This window comes from Mustela nivalis (assembly GCF_964662115.1).
Source record: "Mustela nivalis genome assembly, chromosome: X".
In the NCBI taxonomy this organism is placed as follows: domain Eukaryota; kingdom Metazoa; phylum Chordata; class Mammalia; order Carnivora; family Mustelidae; genus Mustela; species Mustela nivalis.
In genome coordinates this window covers 39,650,877-39,674,333 of record NC_139040.1, presented here as the reverse complement: position 1 = coordinate 39,674,333, position 23,457 = coordinate 39,650,877, and the positions used below count along the sequence as shown (strand labels likewise).

Below are 23,457 nucleotides of genomic sequence, written 5' to 3'. Positions count from 1 at the left end.
TCAGTTGATCACCAATATTGAGATAGAAAATTAACCACAAAACAGGTCTGTGCTCTTATACAATGCAGGCAGACTACTGAGACTTTGAAAATACTTGTACAATAAAGGTAGATTAATAAGACTTTCTTCTTACCTTCTCACCATTCTCAATCAAGGTACGATCCCAAGCATTGACCTGAGTGGCCTGGTGAAGAAAGTACTTCTCTTGATCCTCTAAATCAAGGTTCCATTTGTTTATCAGACCATCCAGCTGACCATAAGTCATCACGGGAGTTACAATTGAACTAAAAAAGGATACAGTAAGACCATATGATCACATATTTTTAAAATGAATAACACAGGAGGACTTAGAGAAGAAATTATCACATGAATTTTCCAGACCTGCTTCCCAACAGAACCAGCATAGGTAGTCAAGATTATTTTTAAAACAACCATTTTAAAATCTTTGGAAATTATCCTAAAGGAATACAGCAAATTAAAAAAAATCTATTAAGAAATCTACCAAATTTCAGTAAGAACAGCTAAATTCTGTGCCACACCTGCTCCCTTCCCTTGCCCTCAGCTCAGCATGATGCAAGTTTCATCCTGGGTGCATGTGGCTAGAGATAGGAATCCCTCTCCCCATAGCTCTTAGTGAAAATTATCCATTCCAAATCGAAGTAGCATCCACAAAACAAAGTAGGCAGCTGATCGTCCATCCTCCACTGGGCAGAACCAAGCAGAACTCTGACTCCCCTGCCAGGTGTTATCAAATAAGCTAAGCAGTAGCTGAAATTCCAGTCTGTGACTGGCAGAACCAGGCAGTGCTCTGATTCCTTTGCTGGGGCAGTGTCAGCAGGGCGAAGCAGAGAGGTAATCATCAATTCTCTGCTCAGGAGAGGCAGGTAGTGTTCTATTTCCTCTACCAGGGTTCTGTCAGCAAAGGCCAGTGACAAGCTGAATCTAAATATCCACCCAATGGCAATAAGACGTAATAAAGCAGAGCGAGAAAGGATTAGTTACCATTAGGCTTCACCACTTGTCTCCAGTGTCAGTGGGACCCAATGGGGAGCTTAACCACTATACCCACCTGGCATCACTGAGACAGAACAAAGCAATGCAAGCTGGAGCTAGTAAGGACTCTACTTCCCACCACCCCTGGTGTCAGCAAGGCTCAGTGAGGAGCTTAACCTCCACACCTACTGGAGAAATCAACCTGAATGAGGCAGGGCAAAGCAGGGCTAGTCAGTACCTCAACCTCCTTCTCCCTAGAACCTGTGTCCGTGAGGCCTAGTGGGGAGCTAAGTGAATGAAGTAATAAGATGCAGAATAGTTGATAACCCGCTTCCTCACTCTTTTTCCACCAGTGGTGCCCAAAAGGAAGTTGAAATTCTGTCTCTGCTCTGCAGCAACTAAGCAGTATGAGTTAGTCCCCCACTTCCTCTTGTTTGGGCGTCCCAGGGACCCAGCTGAAGGCTGAGCTTACATCCCCACTTGAGGCAATGAAGTGGTATGACCCGCTGCCCCACTTTCATGGGGAATGAGTCAGTTGGGCTGAGTGGGTAGCTGAACTTTCATACCACTCATCTGCATTGAGGCAGTATGAGTCAGTACTCCACTTGTCCTGGGGTGGTATGGGCAGCATCTAGTAGGAAGCTGAAGATGCAAATACACCCAACCCTTGTACTATACCTCAATGAAAGAATTACTTGACTTGAAAAAATTAAAATTGGGCCCAGACTCCCCTAACATAATAGACATAAATGTCTATGATACAACTTAAAATTATCTGTCTTATCAAGAACCAGGAAAATCACAACTCAAAAGAGAAAAGATAAGCCAAAGGCACTGACACTGAGAGGTATCAGATACTGGAATTCTCTAAAAGAATTTCAAAGCAACCATCAAAAAAATGCTCCAACAAGCAATTAGGAATTTACTAGAAACAAATGAAAACTAGAAAATGTCAGCAAAGAAACTCAAATTATGAAAAACAACCAAATGGAAATTATATTATAATTACATTATAGAACTGGAAACTAAAAAGCTCACTTAGAGGGTTTGATACAAGAGTGAAAATGACAAAGGACAGAATCAGTGAACTTGAGTAGATCAATAAAATTTACAGAATAGCTAAGAGAAATAAGACACAAAAATGAAAAAAAATCAAAAGAACCTAGAGGACAATGACAGAAGAGATAACATTTGTACCATTGGAGGATGACAGATTAGGAGGAAAAGAGAAAATGAGATGAAGAAGTATTCTGAAAAATAAAGGTGATAACTTCCCAAATTTGGCAAATGACATAAACCTACAAATTCAAGATGCTGGGCAAACCCCAAACAGAATAACGCAGAGAAAGCTGCACTAAGATACATAATACTTAAATTTCTGAAAACTGAGGATAAAGAAAGAAAGAAAAATCTTGAAGGTAGCCAGAGAGAAACAACACATTACTTAAAAGGTACTACCAATTCGAATGACAGCAGATTTCTCATCTTAAACCATGGAGGCTAAAAGGAAGTGTCACAACAGTTTTCAAGTACTGAAAGAAAAAAAAAACCTGTTGACCACAACTTCTCTATCTGGTGAAAATGTCCTTCAGGAGTGAAAGGAAAATAAATATATTCCCTTGCAAGATTTTTGTTGCTGGCAAATGTACCTTTTGAAAATTGGCTAATCAACTTCTTTCAAGATATGTCTCCAAAGGCAAAGGAAACAAAAGCGAAAATAAACTTTTGGGACGTCATCAAAATCAAAAGCTTCTGCACAGCAAAGGAAATGGTCAAAAAAACAAAGAGGCAACCCATGGAATGGGAGAAGATATTTGCAAATGACAGTACAGACAAAAGGTTGATATCCAGGATTTATAATGAACTCCTCAAACTCAACACACACAAAACAGGCAATTATATCAAAAAATGGGCAGAAGATATGAACAGACACTTCTCCAATCAAGACCTACAAATGGCTATCAGACACATGAAAAAATGTTCATCACTAGCCCTCAGGGAGATTCAAATTAAAACCACATTGAGATATCACCTTACACCAGTTAGAGTGGCCAAAATTAGCAAGACAGGAAACAACATGTGTTGGAGGGGATGTGGAGAAAGGGGAACCCTCTTCCACTGTTGGTGGGAATGCAAGTTGGTGCAGCCTCTTTGGAGAACAGTGTGGAGATTCCTCAAGAAATTTAAAAATGGAACTTCCCTATGACCCTGCAATTGCACTCCTGGGTAATAACCCCAAAGATACAGATGTCGTGAAAAGAAGGGCCATCTGTACCCCAATGTTTATAGCAGCAATGGCCACGGTCGCCAAACTATGGAAAGAACCAAGATGCCCTTCAACAGACGAATGGATAAGGAAAATGTGGTCCATATACACTATGGAGTATTATGCCTCCATCAGAAAGGATGAATACCCAACTTTTGTAGCAACACGGACTGGAAGAGATTATGCTGAGTGAAATATGTCAAGCAGAGAGAGTCAACTATCATATGGTTTCACTTATTTGTGGAGCATAACAAATAGCATGGAGGACATGGGGAGTTAGAGAGGAGAAGGGAGTTGGGGTAAACTGGAAGGGGAGGTGAACCATGAAAGACTATGGACTCTGAAAAACAATCTGAGGGGTTTGAAGTAGAGCGGGGGTGGGAGATTGGGATACCAGGTGGTGGGTATTATAGAGGGCACGAGCACTGGGTGTGGTGAAAAAATAATGAATACTGTTATGCTGAAAATAAATTAATTAATTAAAAAATATATATATATATAAAGATAATTGGCTAATCAGAAAATAAAAATGAAAACAGAAGACGGCTTGGAACTTCTTAAAGGAAAGAAGTCAAAATGAGCAAAAAGGGTAAGTATAATAGACTATCCAACTTCTCATGAATTTTAAAGTCATATTTGATGGCTAAAGCAAAAAGTATAACAGCACATAACATCATGTTCAATGTACATGAGGAAATACTGGAGATAATTAAACTTAAAAGGTAAGAAGAGTTAAGGGTGCTAAATGGAATTACTAAAGTGGTAAAATGTCAGCATGAACAGACTATTAGAAGTTACATATGTATACTGTAATACCTAGAGCAACTAGTAAGAAAATTATATAAAGCAATATGCTCAGAAACATTATAAAAATAGAACAAAATGGAACCCTAAAAATGTTTGAGTATCCCACAGGGAAATAAAAAAAAAAAGAAGAAAAACAAAAACAGAAGTAACAAACAAAAGACAAATAATAAAATGGCAGATTTGAGCCCTAACGTATCAATAATTAACTTAAATGTAAATGTGCCAAATATATCAACTAAAAGGCAGAAACTGGATAAAAATTATGATCCATCCATATGCTATCAACAAGAAACTCATTTCAAATACAAAGACACAAATGAGTTGAAAGTAAAGTGATAGAAAAAGACATACAAGTAAGATTAATTTTTTAAAAGAGATGGCTATATTAATAGCAGATAAAGTAAATTTTAGAGCAAAGAAAATTACCAAAGAGGGACACTGGATAATGATAACGGAATCAAATCACCAGGAAAGGCCAACAATGGTAGGCATTGGTTGGTAGGCAACCAAACAGCAGAACCTCAAAATACAAAAAGCAAAACTGTTAGAGCTAAAGGGAGAAACAGAGCATTCCACAATTCTAGTTGGGGACTTCAAATTGCCACTCTCCACAACTGAAAGAAGCAACAGAGAGAAAAGCTGCAAGGATACAGATCTGAAAATACAATGAAGTAGGAACTCATCATCATATATAGAACACTCCACCCAATACAGAAAATACAACTTTCAGGGACCTGTGGAACAGCCACCAAGAAAGACTCTTATCTTCATCATAAAATGAACCTGAAGAAATACAAACAGACTCAAGTCATACAGAGCATGTTCTCTGATTATAAAAGAATCAAACTAGAAATCAATATTGAAAAAAAAAAACAAGAAAATCTCCAAGCACTTGGGAATTAAACAACATGCTTCTAAATAATCTATGGGTCAAGGAGGAATTCACAAAGTAATTTGAAAAGTAGACAGAACTGAATGAAAAAGAAAATTCAACATAATAGAACATGTGGTACACAGGGGCACTGAGGTGGCTCAGTTGGTTTAGCATCTGACTTCAGCTCAGGTCATGATTTCAGGGTCCAGGGATCAAAACTCTTGACTCTCTCCCTCTGCCCCTCCCCCCACTCACGTACACTCCTGCTTGCTCCCTCGTTCTCTCTCAAATAAATAAATAAAAAATTTTTTTAAAGGATATGTGGTACACAGCTAATGCAATGGTGAGGATATTTATAGCATTGAACATTCACATTAGGAAAAGGGAAAGGTCTCAAATCAGTAATCTAAGTTCATGCCTCAAGAAACTAGGAAAAGAGCAATATGAAGCCAACACAATCAGAAGGAAAAAAATAATAAATAGTAGATATCAATGCAATTGAAAATGAAAACAATAGAGAATAATCAGTGAAATAAAAGCTACTTCTTTGGGAAAGGATGAATAAAATTGATAAAAGAAAGGTACAGAACACCAACAGAAGAAATGAAACAGCTATTAAAAGCACAAAAAGCAAATACCACCAACAACTTTATAGTCATAAATTCAACAACTTAGAAAACTAAACCAATTCCTTAAATACCACACACTACTGGGGCGCCTGGGTGGCTCAGTGGGTTAAGCCACTGCCTTCAGCTCAGGTCATGATCTCGGGGTCCTGGGATCAAGTCCCGCATGGGGCTCTCTGCTCAGCAGGGGGTCTGCTTCCCTTCCTCTCTCTCTGCCTGCCTCTCTGCCTGCTTGTGAACTCTCTCTGTCAAATAAATAAATAAAATCTTTAAAAAAAAATACCACACACTACTAAAATTTACCAAAGATGAAACAGATAAACTGAATAGTCCTGGAACCATTAAAGAAATTGATTTGTAACTTAAAATCTCCCAAAAAAGAAATATCCAGCCCTAGAGGTTTCACTGGAGAATTCTGCATATATTTAACAAATACAATTTTAATACAATTTTATATAATTCCTTCTATAAAACAAAAGAGTATACTTCCCAGATCATTTTATGAGGCTAGAATTATCCACATACCAAAAGCAAAGACAGAATAAAAAATGAAAGAAAATAAAGCTATGGGCTAATATCTCTCATGAACTTAAATAAAAAAGTCCTAAGCAAAATACTAGCGAACTAATCCAAAAATGTATTTAAAAAATTGTATGTCATGACCAAGTCAAATTTATCCTACATATGTAAGGCTGGCTCAACATTTGAAAATCAATCAGTGTAATTCACCATATCATTAAGCTAAAGAGGAAAAATCCTAAATTATTCTATCAACTGAGACAGAATAAACATTTGACACAAATATGTCCATCTGATTTTTGACAAAGGTATACAAGTAATTCAATGAAGGAAGTTGAAGACTGTCTTTCAACAAATGATGCTAGAAAAACTGGACACCCCAGACCAAAGTAAAAAATGAACCTTACTCTGAAACTCATACTTCATACAAAAATTAACTGCAAAATATAAAACTGTAAAATTTTTAGAAAAAAATAAGAGAATCTTTGGTATCTAGAGTTAGACAAAGAGCTCCTAAACTTGACATTAAAACATGGTCCATTAAAGGAAAAGCTGATAAACTAGACCTCATCAATTAAAAGTTTTTGTTTGGCAAAGTACCCTGTTAAAAAGACAAAAAGACAAGTTACAAATTTAAAGAATATATTTATAAACCACATATCTGACAAGACTGAACCTAGAATATGTAACTCTCAATACCTGAAATTAAAAAAAGAAATTCAAGTAGAAAACAGACAAAAGACACGACATGAACAGATATGTCACCAAAGAGGATACGCTGGTGGCAGATAAACACATGGAAAGATGTTCAACATCATTCGTCATCAGGGAAATGCAAATTAAAACCACAATGAGATAACATTTCACATTTATTTGAAGGGCTAAAATAAAAAATAGTAACAACACCAGATCCTGGTGAGACTGTGGTCAAACTGGATCCCTCATACATTGCTGTCAAGTAGGTAAAATGGCACAGTCACTCTGGAAAAGAATTTGGCATTATCTTAAAAAAAATAAACATGCAACCACCATACCACCCAGTAACTGCACTCTGGGCATTTATCCCAGAGAAATGAGACTTACACTCATAAAAAAAAAAAAAAACCTGAACACAAATTTTCTCAGCAGCTTTATTCATAACAGCCAGAAACTGGAAACAACCTAGAAGTCCATCAACAAGGCCATCAACAAGTAAACTATAGAGTACATCTACAATACCATGGACTACTACTCAGAAATAAAAAGGAACAAACTATTGATGCACATGACAAATTCAAGGAAGTATGACTAGAAAAAAAAATGCCCAAAGATCAAGTAATTTAGAACTTATTTGTGTAACATTTTTAAACGTCAAAATTATAGAAATGGAGAACAGATTCATTACTGCCCAGGGCCAGGGAAAGGAGGGGGTGGTACTGAGTGTGGCTATAAGAGGGCAACAGGAAGGATCCTTGTGCTGATGGAATTGTCCTATATCTTGATGGTACCACTTGTACCAACAGCATTGCAAGATGTTATTATTGAGGGATACTAGGTAAGGGACACACAGAATTTTTTGTATTATTTCTTAGAAGCACGTGTGAATCTACAATGGTCTCAAAATTTAAAAATTAATTAAAAACCCAAACAATTAGAGAAGAACATAGCATGGATTCAACTTCCTGAATTTTAATGCAGGCTCAACCTTTACCAGGGACAGAGTATAAAATTCCTACATGCTCTAGTTTTCTCATCTATAAAGTAGGAACAGAGAAAGCACCATTTCAGGGTGCCGTGGGTGGCTCAGTGGGTTAAAGCCTCTGCCTTCAGCTCAGGTCATGATCCCAGGGTCCTGGGATCGAGCCCCACATAGGGCTCTCTGCTCAGCGGGGAGCTTGCTTCCTCCTCTCTCTGCCTGCTTCTCTGCCTACTTGTGATCTCCGTCTGTCAAATAAATAAATAAAATCTTAAAAAAAAATGTGTCCATATGGACATTAAAAAAAAAAAAGAAAGCACAAATTTCAAAGAGTTATTGTGAGGATTAAATGATATGATGTTTGTAAAGCACTGTTACTTAGCTAAACATACAGTAATTGCACAGTAAATGTTAGCTATTATTAGTAATAATCATTTTATAATGGTAATAAAACAAAGGTGCGCTATTAATCATTCCAATTCCTAAGCTACAGAAATCCTTTATCTGCAACTTTGACTGAGTCATTTACCCAAATTTCAAATGCTATTCTAAAGCTATACGAGAAAATTATACCTTGTACATGATAAATAAAATGAAATTCACATAAATTTTCAAAGAAACAGCCTTACTTAACAGTCGAAGTAAACGGCAGCGAATTAATGCCAACTGGAAAAATGTTATTAATCCCAGGTGAAATCAGTGACCTTAGGTTCAAGGTAAAGCCACTGGTGGTTGTGGTAGTGGTGGTGGTAGTGGTGACAGTGGTGGTGGTTGTCGTTGATGTTGTAGCTGGAAAATAAAATGCACATTAGTAAGAAATAAGAGACTTATTTTATTTCGTCCTTGATCACTCAGGATAAAAGCTAGAGAAACATTGTTTTAAATGTGAAATTAAACTCAAAGTTGTGTGGATTAGCACTCCACACTGTTGTAATATGAAGTGATATACAGCAGGCCAGACATCCGGATTAACCTTTCTGCTAAAAATTTAAAATCCTGGATATGTGTGTTGAAAAAGAAAATTTACAACTTAACCAGACCTATAATCATTAAAGAAATTGAATCAATCCTCAAAACTCTTCCCACTAAAAAAACCTCCAGACTTAGATGACCTCACTGAAAAATTCTACTAAACTTCCAAGGAAAGAATAATTGCAATCTTATACAAACTCTCTGTACATCTATGTCTTTGCATACTTACATGAATGTACCTGTGTGATTAATTCCTAGAAATGAAATTGCTGGATCAAAGGGTCAGCATGCTATAAATTTTAATATATCTTGCCATATTGCCCAACCAAAAAGATTTTGCCAATTTACATTTCTATCAGTAAGGGAGAGTTCCTGTTTCTCAATGTTATAGCTCATACTAGGCATATATCTTCACCAGCCTAATAGGTGAAAGTCTCTTAAATTTTCATCTACAGCCCAGGCCTCTCTCTTACATGTCTTCTTCCACTGTACCCCTACTAGAATACCTAGCCCTCTCTAGATGAAATCCTAACTATATTTCATGGCCTAACTCATATTCTTCCTTCCTCATATTTGTCACCCACTTCTCTTCTACTCCATCATCATCCCTTGGTTTTCTGAACTTCCATAGCACTTTTGGTTTTTCCTACACACTGAGCACTTAAAGAGTAATTCTCAGAAAACTGCAGCTGGTGGGGACTGCAAATGTTTTCTTCTTTTTGGTTCTCTCTGTTTTCAAATGTTCTTTGTAATCAATAGATGCTGCTTCTGTAACTAGAAATTTGTTATAAAAATACATTATCATATGTACACAATTGTTTGTTTTACATTAGCCTTGCTTTCCCAATTAGCAATATTTTCAGGTTAATGACCATACGAGATAAATACATAAATCATGCTGCCTGCCAAAACAGGCACAGCCTATACTGAGGGAAACTGGCCTTCTCATTTCTGCTCAGGGATCAAGCTCAGATACTCTTTCTTTATTCCAAGAATTCTGTCCTTTGCTCCTGGTTCACAGTTGATTGGGACAAGGGTGGGTATCCAAAGCATGGTATCCATCTCACATACTACTGGCAGCCTATACAAGTCTGACACAGAAAGCTCTAGCCAAGCAGGGATAAAATAGGTCAAAATCGCATTTTTAAAAATTTAGAACTATGGAAAAAATCAGACTATAGGTAGAAATACAGAAATATTTCCAGAAATAGGGTAAGAATCAGATTATAAGCAGAAATTTGGAAATATTCCCAAAAGTGTAGAAAGAATCCAACTACAGGAGGAGGGTTGAAAGAACCAACAGAGAATGGATATGAAGTAGAATTAAGGCTTCTGAGCAAGTCAAAATGAAGACTAAGCTAAGGGGCACCTGGGTGGCTCAGCTGGTTAAGTGTGTGCCTCCTGCCTTCCGCTCACGTCATGATTTCAGGGTTCTGGGATCCAGTGGCTGCATCAGGTTCCCTGCTCAGCCGGGAGCCTGCTTCTCCCTGTCCCTCTGCCCCTCCTGTCCTCATGCTCCTGCTCACCCACATACTCTCTCTATCAAATAAATAATTACAATCTTTAAAAAAAAAAGAATAAGCTAAAATAGTAAGGTAGAAAAAGAGGTAAGGAAACCAGTGGGAAGTTACAAAAGAGAAGACTAAGGGAATAGAACTGAATTATGTTTATCCAACAGATTTAGGTCCTTATTCCTTTAGAATAACTCTTAAATTCCATTTCTTTAAAGTTCAGTGCGATATTACCTGTGTTACATTTCCAAAAGATTCCATTTCCCTTTTGGCCACAGGAATCCTTACAAGAATTCTCTGATTCCTTTTTTTGGTAAGATTTTACTTATTTATTTGAAAGAGAGAGAGAGAGCACGTGCGTAAGCATGAGAGGGGGAAGGTTAGAGGGAGAAGCAGACCCCCAACTGAGGCAGGAACCTTGATGCAGGACTCAATCCCAGCATTCCAGGATCATGAACTGAGCTGAAGGAACTCAACCAACTGAGCCACCCAGGCACCCAAATTCCCTGATTCTTTGAGTTAGCCTTTGTGAGGGTGGAATGAACACCACAGGGAAAGAGCATATCTAGTCACAAAGAATCCCTGAGGTCACTTAATCACCCAAAACACTGGGAAGATTATAGATTGGATTCCATGTGGCATTCTTTACAGTTCTATGTCATCAGTCTTCATCCGAGAATAAAGTCTTATCTGAAAAGAACCCCTCCAGAAATACTGAAACTTAATCACACTATGGAGACCCCTCCTTTATTAATTCATTCAAAAACTCTGTAACTACTACATTCAAGATGGAAAACAGAAAAACAATTAAGAAAGAGTCCTTCTTAAAAAGCTTTTCTTCACCCAAGGGTTGTTTTTTCCTTTTTCTTTATTTTTAAAGTAATCTGTATTTCCTAGCATGGACAAATGACATATAAGAAAATAGCAGATTCTAGGATTAAATGTGTTTGTATTTATAATGATCCCATTTTTGTAAAACAAATTCAGTGTATGTTTGTATGTGTTGGGAAAAAAAGGCTGGAAAGATAAACACCAAATCATTCACTCTAGATACAGTGATATATGTATATATACATGTGTGCATAATTTTTATTTTAAAAAAGAGCAAGCAACTACCATCACTACCAAAACATCTCCACAAAGATGAATAATACCTTTAGAAAATTAATACCTGTCAACCTAAACACAAAAGAATCTTGAGTCATAAAAAAATGGTATTATTTTAACCTTTTTACACAGCATTTATCTTTGTTCTTTATTTTTTACAGTATTTTTAAAAGGTGTAAATTAGCTCTGGCATAGAAGATAATACTCAAATAACAAAAGTATTTCAATTAATAACAAAAAGTAATGGATTTGAGAACGAAAGATTCCATCCCAGTTTGATTTTGCGTTATGACTTTGATCTAAACTAAATACAGACAACTCTACATTATGTGCATAGTAAAAAGGAAGCACAGTTCCATAAAAAATACAAAATAACTGCACACCACATTTGCATTTAAATAAATCTCATTCTGATGGTCTTAAAGACTGTTATATAAAATAGTGAAAACATCCTTTAAAACATCCTACTATCCAATTTTCCTATCCAAACAAACATTTTCCACACAAAAGATATAAGACTGATAAGAAGCAACCTTCTCTTAAAACTTGCTGATTATACTTAGGGCAGAGAATAATCCCAATTGACAATAAATCTGCAAACACAGACACTTGAAAGCTGCCCTACAAGGTTGATTTGTGAGGTGAAGAGTCTGAGCAAGAAAATATGCTTGGGGAGATGGAAAAGTGACTAGGGGGAAAAAACCAACTTCAGGTTAAGGGTGTCAAGTTGAGATACGTCTGACAGGGAGATGGGTATATATATTAATGGTGGATGGAATGGCCAGGAGGGATGGGTTAGTAGCAAAGGTACCAGTTTGTAGGAAGGAATCTGAGACCTAGCTGGGGAGGGGATGGGTTATGGCAGAGTCACCGAAGAGCCTGCCAATTCATCCTTCAGTGACTCAACCCATGGCTGAAAGAATCAGTTTTGTTCAGCATTTTACAGGGAAAATTATGGGTTATGGTATTTGCAAATATGGTAACCTGTAAAGTCCTCAAGACACACTCTTCACAACTCTTGTAGGTTGGCCAGCTGCCTAGTACACAGCAGAAACTCAAATAAGCATCACTCATGCAAAAGAATAAAAAAATAGATGGTGGACATCTCTGTTTAGGAATAATTATTTTAAAATTAGAAAAGAGTGACCTTTAATTTAGACCAGATTTGAGGAAAGATTTATTCAGCCTTCTGTAAACTTTTAAAATAAAACAAATAAGACTTTCCCAGAACGGAGAATGACTTAAATGGTAGGTTTGAGTAGCAACTGACCCCTAACCACCCAGCTCACCATAAGCTACAAGGCTACAACTAGCCAAGTTCTCATCAACCTACAACCTAAGTAGCTCCTAACTGGCAGAAACAAATTTAGGATGGGAACTCCTGTAATCAGCTTTAGGATACGGTCAACTTTAGTACAGGTCAAAACTTAAATTATGTTTTAGGGAAAAAGAACTATCAATGCCAACATATTGGATCGATGTAAACACTATGATCAATACTAAAACTTCTTCAATTTATAAGTTGACAAGAATTTGACAGCAGTGTTGAGTATGGTCATCTCAAAGAAGCAGCATCATTGGTATCAAATGTCTCACTATACTTTGGCAGTCATCACTACTGGTGTACCTTTTGCATACTCTGATGAAATGATCACAACTTACTTAGACAGTCCTAAAAGCTATGGAACACAACTTACTGCTTGTTATACAGCACATTTCCACTGAGCATCCAAACACATCACACACCCCAATAATTCTCAAATCTTACTAGAAGCAGTATGAGCTGCTCCACCTGTTCCAGGGACTTTTAATCCAAATCCCAAAGTTATGCCACCAAATGTTCCAGTCGAAGTTGTTGGAGCACCAACTGCAGAGAATAACATAATATTACCTATTACACTTTAATTTTAAAACAGTGAGCAATTTAGATATAGTCTCTTTCATCTGAAGAGTCCTTTAGAAACTTTTGGCTGAACTCCAAAAGCCTACAGTCAATCCATTTATAAGAAACATCCAGAAAAGGCAAATCTATGGAGACAGAAAATAGATTAGTAGCTGTCTGGGGCTGAAAGATCTTATTTGGAGGACAGAAATGTTCTAAAACTAGATTAGAGTTTGAGTGGTAGTTATGCAATTCAGCCTATTAAAATCACTGAATTATACACTTAAAATAAGTTATTTTATATCTAAGTTATACCTCATTAAAGTTAATTTTAAAAATACTATGGTCAAGATTTCTTTTCATTTGGTGAGCAAGGACATCAAAGACAGGAATGAAAACAAGCCTGTCAGAGGTCAGAGGGCACGTCTGATTGAAAGTGGAATGCATTAAACAATTATAACTTCCAACCTCAGACGTGGTCATATTCACGAGATCTGTTGTATTGGAGAAGGACATCGCTTACATATATCAAAAGGCTTCCAGAATCCCAGTCACATCTCAAAACTGGAAGTCTATTTGGTAGAAAATACAATTCAAGTGGTAACCAGCAATTCTAACTAATGTTGGCCTATTCAAACTTAACAAGAGGACAGGGACAACAGACCACTATTTTTCATCCTGAAATAGGCATGAGCAATTTCTGGCAAGTTTTATTTCTAGGAATGGTGACAACCTTGCTCTAATAGGCCTGTGGGGGGACCATATTATAGCTAGGGTTACAACAACAAAGTCTAATGATAAATGGCATGGCACTGTGAAGATATCTCAAAAGCAGAGTCAGTTATATGGACCTGTAAGAAAGAATTGCTCAACATTTGCTGTTATTGTACTAATGGAAGATACATAGCAAGGAAGTTGGGGTTACAAGATAATTAATATCCCACTTCTCAGCTCAAGGCATCCAGATGTTCCTCTTCAAGGAGAGAAGCCACAAGGCAACACACAGTGTTAATTAAAACCCCAAACTGGTCCTTTTGTCATCCATCACTTCTGAGAGGTAAAATGTAAGGACCACAAACCTGGTCTATCTAGAAGAATACATGATAGCAAGGCTCCAACATTTAATTCCTATTTTATCTTACTCACATAGATAATAAGACTTCTTCCCTTCAGATATACTTGGCAAAACTCCCACTCTTCTTACTCCCATTAGTTTCAAGAAGTTGTTTCAAAATATTACAGCATTAATGAATTATATGCTTAAAATTATCACTTTAAGCGGGAATAATCATGTTAACATAAAATTTACAGTTAAAAGCCATGACAATTAGGTTCTTAAGCAATGCTACTATTGATAGCAGCAGTTACAGATGGGTTCAAGCATAACGATAATTTATGAGATGCAAGAGACCCATAGCTTATATTGGCAAATTGAGTTAAGTGGCCTGATGCAAAATAAGGGTATTTTCTTTGCAACCAGTAACTTACAAGAGAGCCCAGTAGCAGAAGCGGAAGTAGAAGCATTTGACATTGAAGTAAACAGCATGGTGCTTGAACAAGTAGTGGCGTCAGCAGTCGAAGCTGAAGCAAAACCTAAAAATCAAAGTAATAAACAGAAAAATATGTCACCAAAGAACAGTTCTTTAAAAAATAAAATACCATTATAACAAGATTCATTTATAGGAGAAACTGTAACAGAGCAAGGAAAATCAGATACTATGATATCTAATAAATAAAACATAATAAAAGCCTGATTTAGGGTGCCTAGGTGGCTCACTTGGTTGGGCCACTGCCTTCAGCTCAGGTCATGATCCCAGCACCGGGAGTCCCAGGATCAAGTCCCGCACAGGGCTCCCAGCTCCATGGGGAGTCTGCTTCTCCCTCTGACCTTCTCCCCTCTCCTGCTCTCACTCCCCATCTCTCTATCTCTCTCAAGTAAATAAACAAATTTATCTTAAAAAAGCCTGATTTTTAAAAAAAACTGTTTATCAGTACTGCACAGTATAGCCAGTCTTCTAGCACCATCATAACAAAGAAATTCTACTTTACTGAAAAAGTAAATGTAAAAGGGAGATCCACTTCTAGAACTGCAGCATAAGAAGTCCTAGGGACCTGTTCCCCAGTGAAACACCATAATTGGTATAAAAATAATACTGAAGAAAATCCGTGTGAACTTGGGTTTGTGATGACTTTTTAAATAAAACACCAAAAAATACAATCTATTAAAGAAAAAAGAAAAAAAAATAATACTGAAAACAATCTGAAATCTCAGGATATCGTCCAAAAGATATACAGCAAATAAAGAGCATTTATTCAAGAAAATCTGCTAAGACTGAGTTATACCAGTTAGAGTCTAGTATATGAACCACAACCCATTCCCTTCATTCCCTTTATCCCCCTGTTCACCTTGAAGAAAGCCGCACTCCAGGTGGGAGTGGCCAGCTCCCAACCAAGGGATATAGTATTTCATTGGGAAAGCCAAGCAGCCAGCAAATCACCTCTAACACATATTTAATGTGTTGAAATTCCTGGCAAGTAGAGCCAGAATTGAGGGACTTCTACATTTAGTTAGGCCTCATTCATAGGGTAGAGGCTCTACACCAGGCCCCACAGGTTACCCCTACCCTGGCTTCCTTGTCCCAGCTCACAAGACTGAGATTCCATGCCTGAAGCGATAAGCAAGAGGGTCAGAGGAAATGGCCCTACACAACACCCACAGCACTGTTTCAAAGGTTTTTGCCCAGGGATAAAGGAGGCACATAAAAAGAGAGAGCTCCCAAACTACACCCGAAAGTACTGACTTTATCTGAAAAGGAGTGTGAGGAGATTCAACCCAAAGGACTCTCTCAAAAAAAAAAAAAAAATGGAGATTTTTGGTGCTAAACAATTAAGAGGAAGCAAGCAGGTTCATGAGAGTAACAGTTTAGGCTATAAGCCAGCTAGTTTACCAGGGGTAACTAGGGAAAGAGGAAGTTGAAGAGTCCTCCTCCTGAGATCAGAAGAATCAAGTACTCAAACATGCTACACCTTGCATGAATCTTGAAAATATTACCCTAAATGAAAGAAGCCAGACACAGAAGGCTACATATTGTATGATTCAATTTCTATGAAATGTCCAGAATAGGCAAATCCACAGACTGAAAGTAGATTAGTGGATGCTAGGAGGTAGGAGGAAGGGGTAACAGGGAGTGACTGCTAATGGGTACCAGGTTTCTTTCGGGGGTGATGGAAATATTCTGGAGTTACATAGTGGTTATGATTGGACACTCTGTGAATATTTTTTTGAAAACACTGAATTGTACACTTTAAAAGGGTGAATTTTAAGATATGTGATTTATATCTCGATTATGTTATTAAAAAAAAACAGGATCATCTCAAAAGAAGTAGAAAAAGGATTTGAGAAAATGGAACAGATCTTCATGATGAAAATGCTCAACAAACTAGGAAGAGAAGGGAATTTCTTCAACATAATAAAGAGCATTTACGAAAAACCCACAGCTAATATCATATTTAATGGTGAAAGATGGCATACTTTACCACTATCATCAAGAACAAACCAAGGATGTCTGCTCTTCCCAACAATACCTTAGAAGTTCTAGCCAGAACAATTAGACAAGAAAGCAAGATAAATGGCATCTAGGCTGAAAAGGAAGAAATAAACCTTTTTCTAGTCACAGGTGACTTGATCATGAATGCAGAAAATCCTAAGGGAGCCACAAAAAAAAAAATCTATTAGAACATTAAACAAGTTCAACAAATTTGCAGGATTCAAGATCAACACAGAAAAATGAATTACAATTCTATATGCTAGCAATGAACAATCCACAAATGAAATTGAGAACATCATTCCACTAATAATTGCTCAAAAAAATACTTAGGAACAAATCTAACAAAAGAAGTACAAGACTTATAACCAGGAAAATACAAAACATCAATGCAAGAAATTAAAGACAGACATCCTAAATAAATGGAAAGATCTCACTTTTGTGGATCAGAAGATTTAGTATTGTTAAGATGGTATGGTAGGCGGAAAAATGGTCCCCAAGGATAGCTGCCTCATAATACCCAGAGCCTGCAAACGTATTACCTTACTTGACAAAAAGGCCTTTACAGTTGTGATTAAGGTTCAGCACCTTGAGATAGGGAGATTATCCTGGATTATCCAGGTAAGCAAAATCTAATGATATAAATCCTTAAAAGTAGAGATTCCTTCCAGGCTGTGACCAGAGGGAGAGATGACTACAAAAGAATGGTCAGAAAGATACCAAGCTGCTGATACGAATGGCCATCTAACACATGAAAACAAACTCAATGTCATTAGTCATTAGGGAACTGAAAATCAAAACCACAATGAGAGTCTACTTGATACTGACTAAGATGGCTATAATCAAAAAGCCAGATAATATCAAGCCTTGGTGAGGATGTGGAGAAACTGGGAACCTCTAACAATGCAGATGAGCATGTTAAGATAGCACAGCCACTTTGGAAAACTTTCTGGCACTTCCTCAATGTGTTAAACATAGAGTTACCACTTGACCGGGTAATGCTACTCCTAGGTATCTACACAAGAGAAATGAAAACATGTATCTGCACAACAACATGTGTGTGAATGTTCACAGTATCATTACTTACTTACAACAGACAAAAGGTAGAAACAACCCAAATGAACATGGACTGATGAATGGCTAAATAAAATGTGGTATATCCACAAAATGCTATTTTATTTGGCCATAAAAAGGAAAAGCAGCACTGAAATATCCTAAAACATGGATGAGTCCTTAAAAACATTATGTGGAGTGAGAGAAATTAATCACAAAAGAGTACATGGTTTATGACTCCTTTTACATAACATGTGCAGAATAGGGGACTCTAGAGCCAGAAAGCAGATTAGTGGTTGTCGGGAATTGAGACAGGGAGGAACGGACAGTGACTGCTAATGGTTATAGAGTTTCCTTTGAGGGTAATGAAAATAGTCTAAAATTGACTGCAGTAATGATACACAACTTGGTGAATATACCAAAATCCAATTAACTGTACATTTTAAATGTGCAAATTATATGGTATATGAATTACATAATATTTTATAAAAAATAACATTCATAATAATATTTTATGGAAAAATAATAAATAGAAGTCTGAAATAAAGCTTCAGAAAACAGACTACCTGCCTCTTGCTTTAAAATTTCAAATAAAAAGTACAAAAAAATAAAGCTAGAGAAATGAAGTATATAAAGACACAAATGAGATTCACTGGTTAACTAAACACAAAGTTTATCTTTTCATCCTCATTGTAGATCATTGTACATGGCACATGGTAATAAGTACTCAAAGTTTCTGCTTAATTGAACCCACTTTTTCCAGACTCCAATACATAATGACATTCTATTTCCTCTTCAAACGGATAAAGTACTTAATAAGTAACTGCACTTGAATCTGTTGCTGCCTACATCCAACTGCTGAACAACTCTTGGCAATATATAATGTAAGACTCTGCTATCCAAAAGATCTAAGGCCACTGAGGGTGAAGGGTACAAAAGTGCTGGGAAGGAAGGGGGAACATTACCACATACCTTCAACTATCTAAAATGTGTATTGTCGAATATCCCCATGTTTCATCTAGAAAAAGCACCACATGTAGTATACTTTTAAAGAGATGTTCAGCTTTATAGCAAAGGTGTTTTAATATTTGTAATTCATTACTAACAGGTGAGGCTATATTTTTACTATGGGCTTAATGGCTACTTTAATTTCCTCATCCAAAACTGCCTATTTATGTCATCTGCTGATTTTCTCACTAGAGTATTATCTTATTATTGAAGTGTATATCAAGGCTATTTAGCCAAATGTGGTGGGATGCCTGGGTGGCTCAATCTGTTGAGCGACTGACTCCTGATTTCTGCTCAGGTCATGATCTCAGGGTTATGAGATGGAGCCCTATCCCTCTGCCCCTACCCCTCTCTAAAAAAAATGTTGCAAAAATTTCTCAGCCCCATTTTATTTTGGTTTTCTTTTTTTATGTAGTCAAATCTTTCCATCATTTTTTTCCTTTATGGTTTATGTCTCCATGATATGTCTCAAAAGGCTTCCCCACTTAAACATTACAAAAGGTGTTCAATCTGGGGCGCCTGGGTGGCTCAGCATGTTAAGGCCTCTGCCTTTGGCTCGGGTCATGGTCCCGGGGTGCTGGGATCGAGCCCCGCATCGGGCTCTCAGAGAGCCTGCTTCCTCCTCTCTCTCCTCTCCGCCTGCCTCTCTGCCTACTTGTGATCTCTGTCCATCAAATAAATAAATAAATAAATCTTTAAAAAAAAAAGGTGTTCAACATCATTTTTAGGAAAAAATCACAAATTATAACTATATTGAGAATGAGTTCACCAAACAGATGGGAGAAATAAAAATCTAGTAACACACTCTGTTAAGGACACTGAACAGACAAGCAGCCTCTGAGGGTCCTTACGGGAGTGTAAATTGGGTAGAGCCCCTCCAAGTGGCCAATGTTTGAAAAATTCCAAATGAACCTATCTTTTGGACCTATAATTTTTCTTCTCACAATTTATCCACAAAGATCTACCTGTACACCTATAAAATGACCTGTAAAATAAGAGCCATGACATCACTGTTTGTACTAACAAATGAGGAAACAACCTAAATGCCCACCAGCAAGGGACTGAATAAATAAATTCTAGCACATCTAGACCATGGAATTCTATGATACTACAAAAAAATACTGAGGGAGCGGTCTATATAGTGACTGATATGAAAAGACCTATCTCCAAAATATTTATAGTAAGTATATAAAATTTGTAAGTTTAGGGCACCTGGGTGGCTCAGTTGGTTAAGCAACTGCCTTCGGCTCAGGTCATGATCCCCAGGGTTCCCTGATCGAGCCCCACATCCAGCTCCCAGCTCCACAGGGAGTCTGCTTCTTCCTCTGACCTTCTCCCCTCTCATACTCTTTCTCTCACTCTCTCAAATAAACAAATAAAATCGTAATAAATAAATAAATAAGCAAGTTTAAAAAGCAAGGTATCTTGGAACACTGAAAAAATAAAATTAAAAAAGAATGAGAAATATTTTTTTAAAAAAGCAAAGTACAGAGCACTGTGTATACTATCATTTATGTAAAAAAATAAAGGTAGAGGGCTAAGAATATTTTTTTAATCTGCTAGCAAATTCATGAAGAAACTCTAGAAGGATACATATAGTCATAGTGGTCAGCTGAATCGAGGCAGTGGAGTGGGTAGGGGTAATGCAGGGTAGATGGGGTACAGTATACCCATGTATACTATGTATAGTCTTATTTGTAAACCATTTGACTGAATATATTACACATTTTAAATTATACAAAGGTTCTTTCCCCAACCTAAGATATATTATTTACATATTTTCATATTTACCTGAGCTTTTTAAATGTTTATGGCCTCATTTTCTACCTCTAATTCACCCAGTATTTCTTTTGGTTGATCTTATTAAAAAACAAAACTCAGTGGAGTAAATTTGAAGATCTAACTGGCTTTATTAAAGAATTCATGAATCCGGAAGTAACCCATCTAACAAGCAGAGGGGCGATCACAGGAATTACATAAAGTGGAAGGTTTTTACAGGAAGGAAGGTGGGGCAAGAAAGTTATAAGCAAAAGAAAAAAGGATTGTTTCTGGCAGGATCACCTGCTCTTATAGGAAAGGGCAGAGAATCTTATTATGCAGATGTCCATGTGACAGATTACCTCATTGGTGCTTATCAGAAAATTCCTGACAGACCAGTTAAGACTTACATTTCTGGGAGATTGAAACTACAGTTAGATTAAGTATTAAGCCCAGGTTTACTGACTTGGGGCCTTAACCCAAATGACAACATTTTGGACCCGAGGTGGTTTTCTTTTTAATGATCTTCTTAGGCAAAAATTTATCCCCTTTCCCCCAAATCACCTGGTTAGCCAGCTACTACAATTCATTTACTCACTACCCCATCCTCTCTCCCCACAGATTTGAAATGCCATCTTCACAGACCCATGTTTGTTTCTAGACTTAAAAATTTTTCTATCACTGTTCCCCAAGGAAGTTTCAATTACTATAGTACGAGAATTCATGTGCTCTTACATTACACAATATAAGAGAATAAATTTAACATACATTTTCATGTATTTTCCTTCAAGTATTCCATCATTACTTTCCTTAGAAAACAAAAGAGTTGAGGGGTGCCTGGGTGGCTCAGTCGGTTAAGAAACCAACTCTTGGGGGAGGAGTCAAGATGGCGGAGAAGTAGCAAGCTGAGACTGCTTCAGCTAGCCGGAGATCAGCTAGATAGCTTATCTAAAGATTGCAAACACCTGAAAATCCATCGGCAGATCAAGAGAAGAAGAACAGCAATTCGGGAAACAGAAAAACAACCACTTTCTGAAAGGTAGGACCGGCGGAGAAGTGAATCCAAAGCGACGGGAAGATAGACCCCGGGGGGAGGGGCCGGCTCCCGGCAAGCGGCGGAGCAACCGCGCACAAAATCAGGACTTTTAAAAGTCTTTTCCGCTGAGGGACATCGCTCCAGAGGCTAAACCGGGGTGAAGCCCACGCGGGGTCAGCGTGGCCTCAGGTCCCGCAGGGTCACAGAAGGATAGGGGGTGTCTAAGTGTCGCAGAGCTTGCGGGTATTGGAACGGGAAAGCCGGCTACAGAGACAGAGCCGACAGTAAGCTCACAGCTCGGTGTTACCTTGAACCGGTCGCAGGCTCGGTGAGCTCGGAGCGCGGCCGAAGGTCAGGCAGACGGGAGTAACTGGGCGCTGTTCTCTGAGGGCGCACTGAGGAGTGCGGCCCTGGGCTCTCGGCTCCTCCGGGCCGGAGACAAGGAGGCCGCCATTTGTATTCCCGTCCTCCGGAACTCTACGGAAAGCGCTCAGGGAACAAAAGCTCCTGAAAGCAAACCCAAGCGGATTACTCACCCCGGCCCCGGGTAAAAGCGGTGTAATTCCGCCTGGGGCAAAGACACTTGAGAATCACTACAACAGGCCCCTCCCCCAGAAGATCAACAAGAAATCCAGCCAAGACCAAGTTCACCTACCAAGGAGTGCGGTTTCAATACCAAGGAGAGCAGCAGAATTCCAGAGGAGGAAAAAGCCAAGCACGGAACTCATGGCTTTTTTCCTGTGATTTTTTTTAGTCTTGCAGTTAATTTAATTTTTTCTTTTTCATTTTCTTTTTCTTTTTTTCCTTCTCGCCTTCGGGTAAAATTTTTTTTTTAACTGTTACCTTTTTCTTTTTTAACGATTTTTTACTAGTTTATCTAATATATATATTTTTTCTTTTTTACATTTTTCTTAGGTGTTTTCTTTTTTTAAAAAAAATTCTTTTCTTTTCTTTTCTTTTTTCTTTTTTCTTTTTTTTTTCTTTCTTCCTTTTTGAACCTCTTTTTATCCCCTTTCTCCCCACTCACGATTTTGGATCTCTTCTAATTTGGTTAAAGCATATTTTCCTGGGGTTGTTGCCACCCTTTTAGTATTTTACTTGCCCCTTCATTTACTTTTATCTGGACAAAATGACAAGACGTAAAAATTCAACACAAAAAAAAGAACAAGAGGCAGTACCGAAGGCTAGGGACCTAATCAATACAGACATCGGTAATATGTCAGATCTAGAGTTCAGAATGACAATTCTCAAGGTTCTAGCCGGGCTCGAAAAAGGCATGGAAGATATTAGAGAAACCCTCTCGAGAGATATAAAAGCCCTTTCTGGAGAAATAAAAGAACTAAAATCTAACCAAGTTGAAATCAAAAAAGCTATTAATGAGGTGCAATCAAAAATGGAGGCTCTCACTGCTAGGATAAATGAGGCAGAAGAAAGAATTAGTGATATAGAAGACCAAATGACAGAGAATAAAGAAGCTGAGCAAAAGAGGGACAAACAGCTACTGGACCACGAGGGAAGAATTCGAGAGATAAGTGACACCATAAGACGAAACAACATTAGAATAATTGGGATTCCAGAAGAAGAAGAAAGAGAGAGGGGAGCAGAAGGTATACTGGAGAGAATTATTGGGGAGAATTTCCCCAATATGGCAAAGGGAACGAGCATCAAAATTCAGGAGGTTCAGAGAACGCCCCTCAAAATCAATAAGAATAGGCCCACACCCCGTCACCGAATAGTAAAATTTACAAGTCTCAGTGACAAAGAGAAAATCCTGAAAGCAGCCCGGGAAAAGAAGTCTGTAACATACAATGGTAAAAATATTAGA

The 23,457-nt window shown here is 37.7% G+C and overlaps 1 protein-coding gene across 4 annotated transcripts in view; it reads right to left on the bottom strand.

Annotated features, from left to right (window-relative positions):
- Window positions 1–23,457, bottom strand: part of NUP62CL (nucleoporin 62 C-terminal like) — a 97,905-nt gene that overhangs the window by 36,736 nt on the left and 37,712 nt on the right. For 2 of the 4 annotated variants that reach the window (XM_082717401.1, XM_082717404.1), the window contains exons 2-5: window positions 14,721–14,825; window positions 13,119–13,217; window positions 8,390–8,549; window positions 134–284 (exon numbers count right to left, since the gene is read on the bottom strand). In XM_082717401.1, the coding sequence (XP_082573527.1) occupies window positions 134–284; window positions 8,390–8,549; window positions 13,119–13,217; window positions 14,721–14,778 (468 nt within the window). In that variant the 5' untranslated portion in view covers window positions 14,779–14,825. Of the gene's footprint in view, window positions 1–133; window positions 285–8,389; window positions 8,550–13,118; window positions 13,218–14,720; window positions 14,826–23,457 lie in introns of those variants that run through there. The other 2 variants (XM_082717402.1, XM_082717403.1) reach the window with 2 other exon arrangements.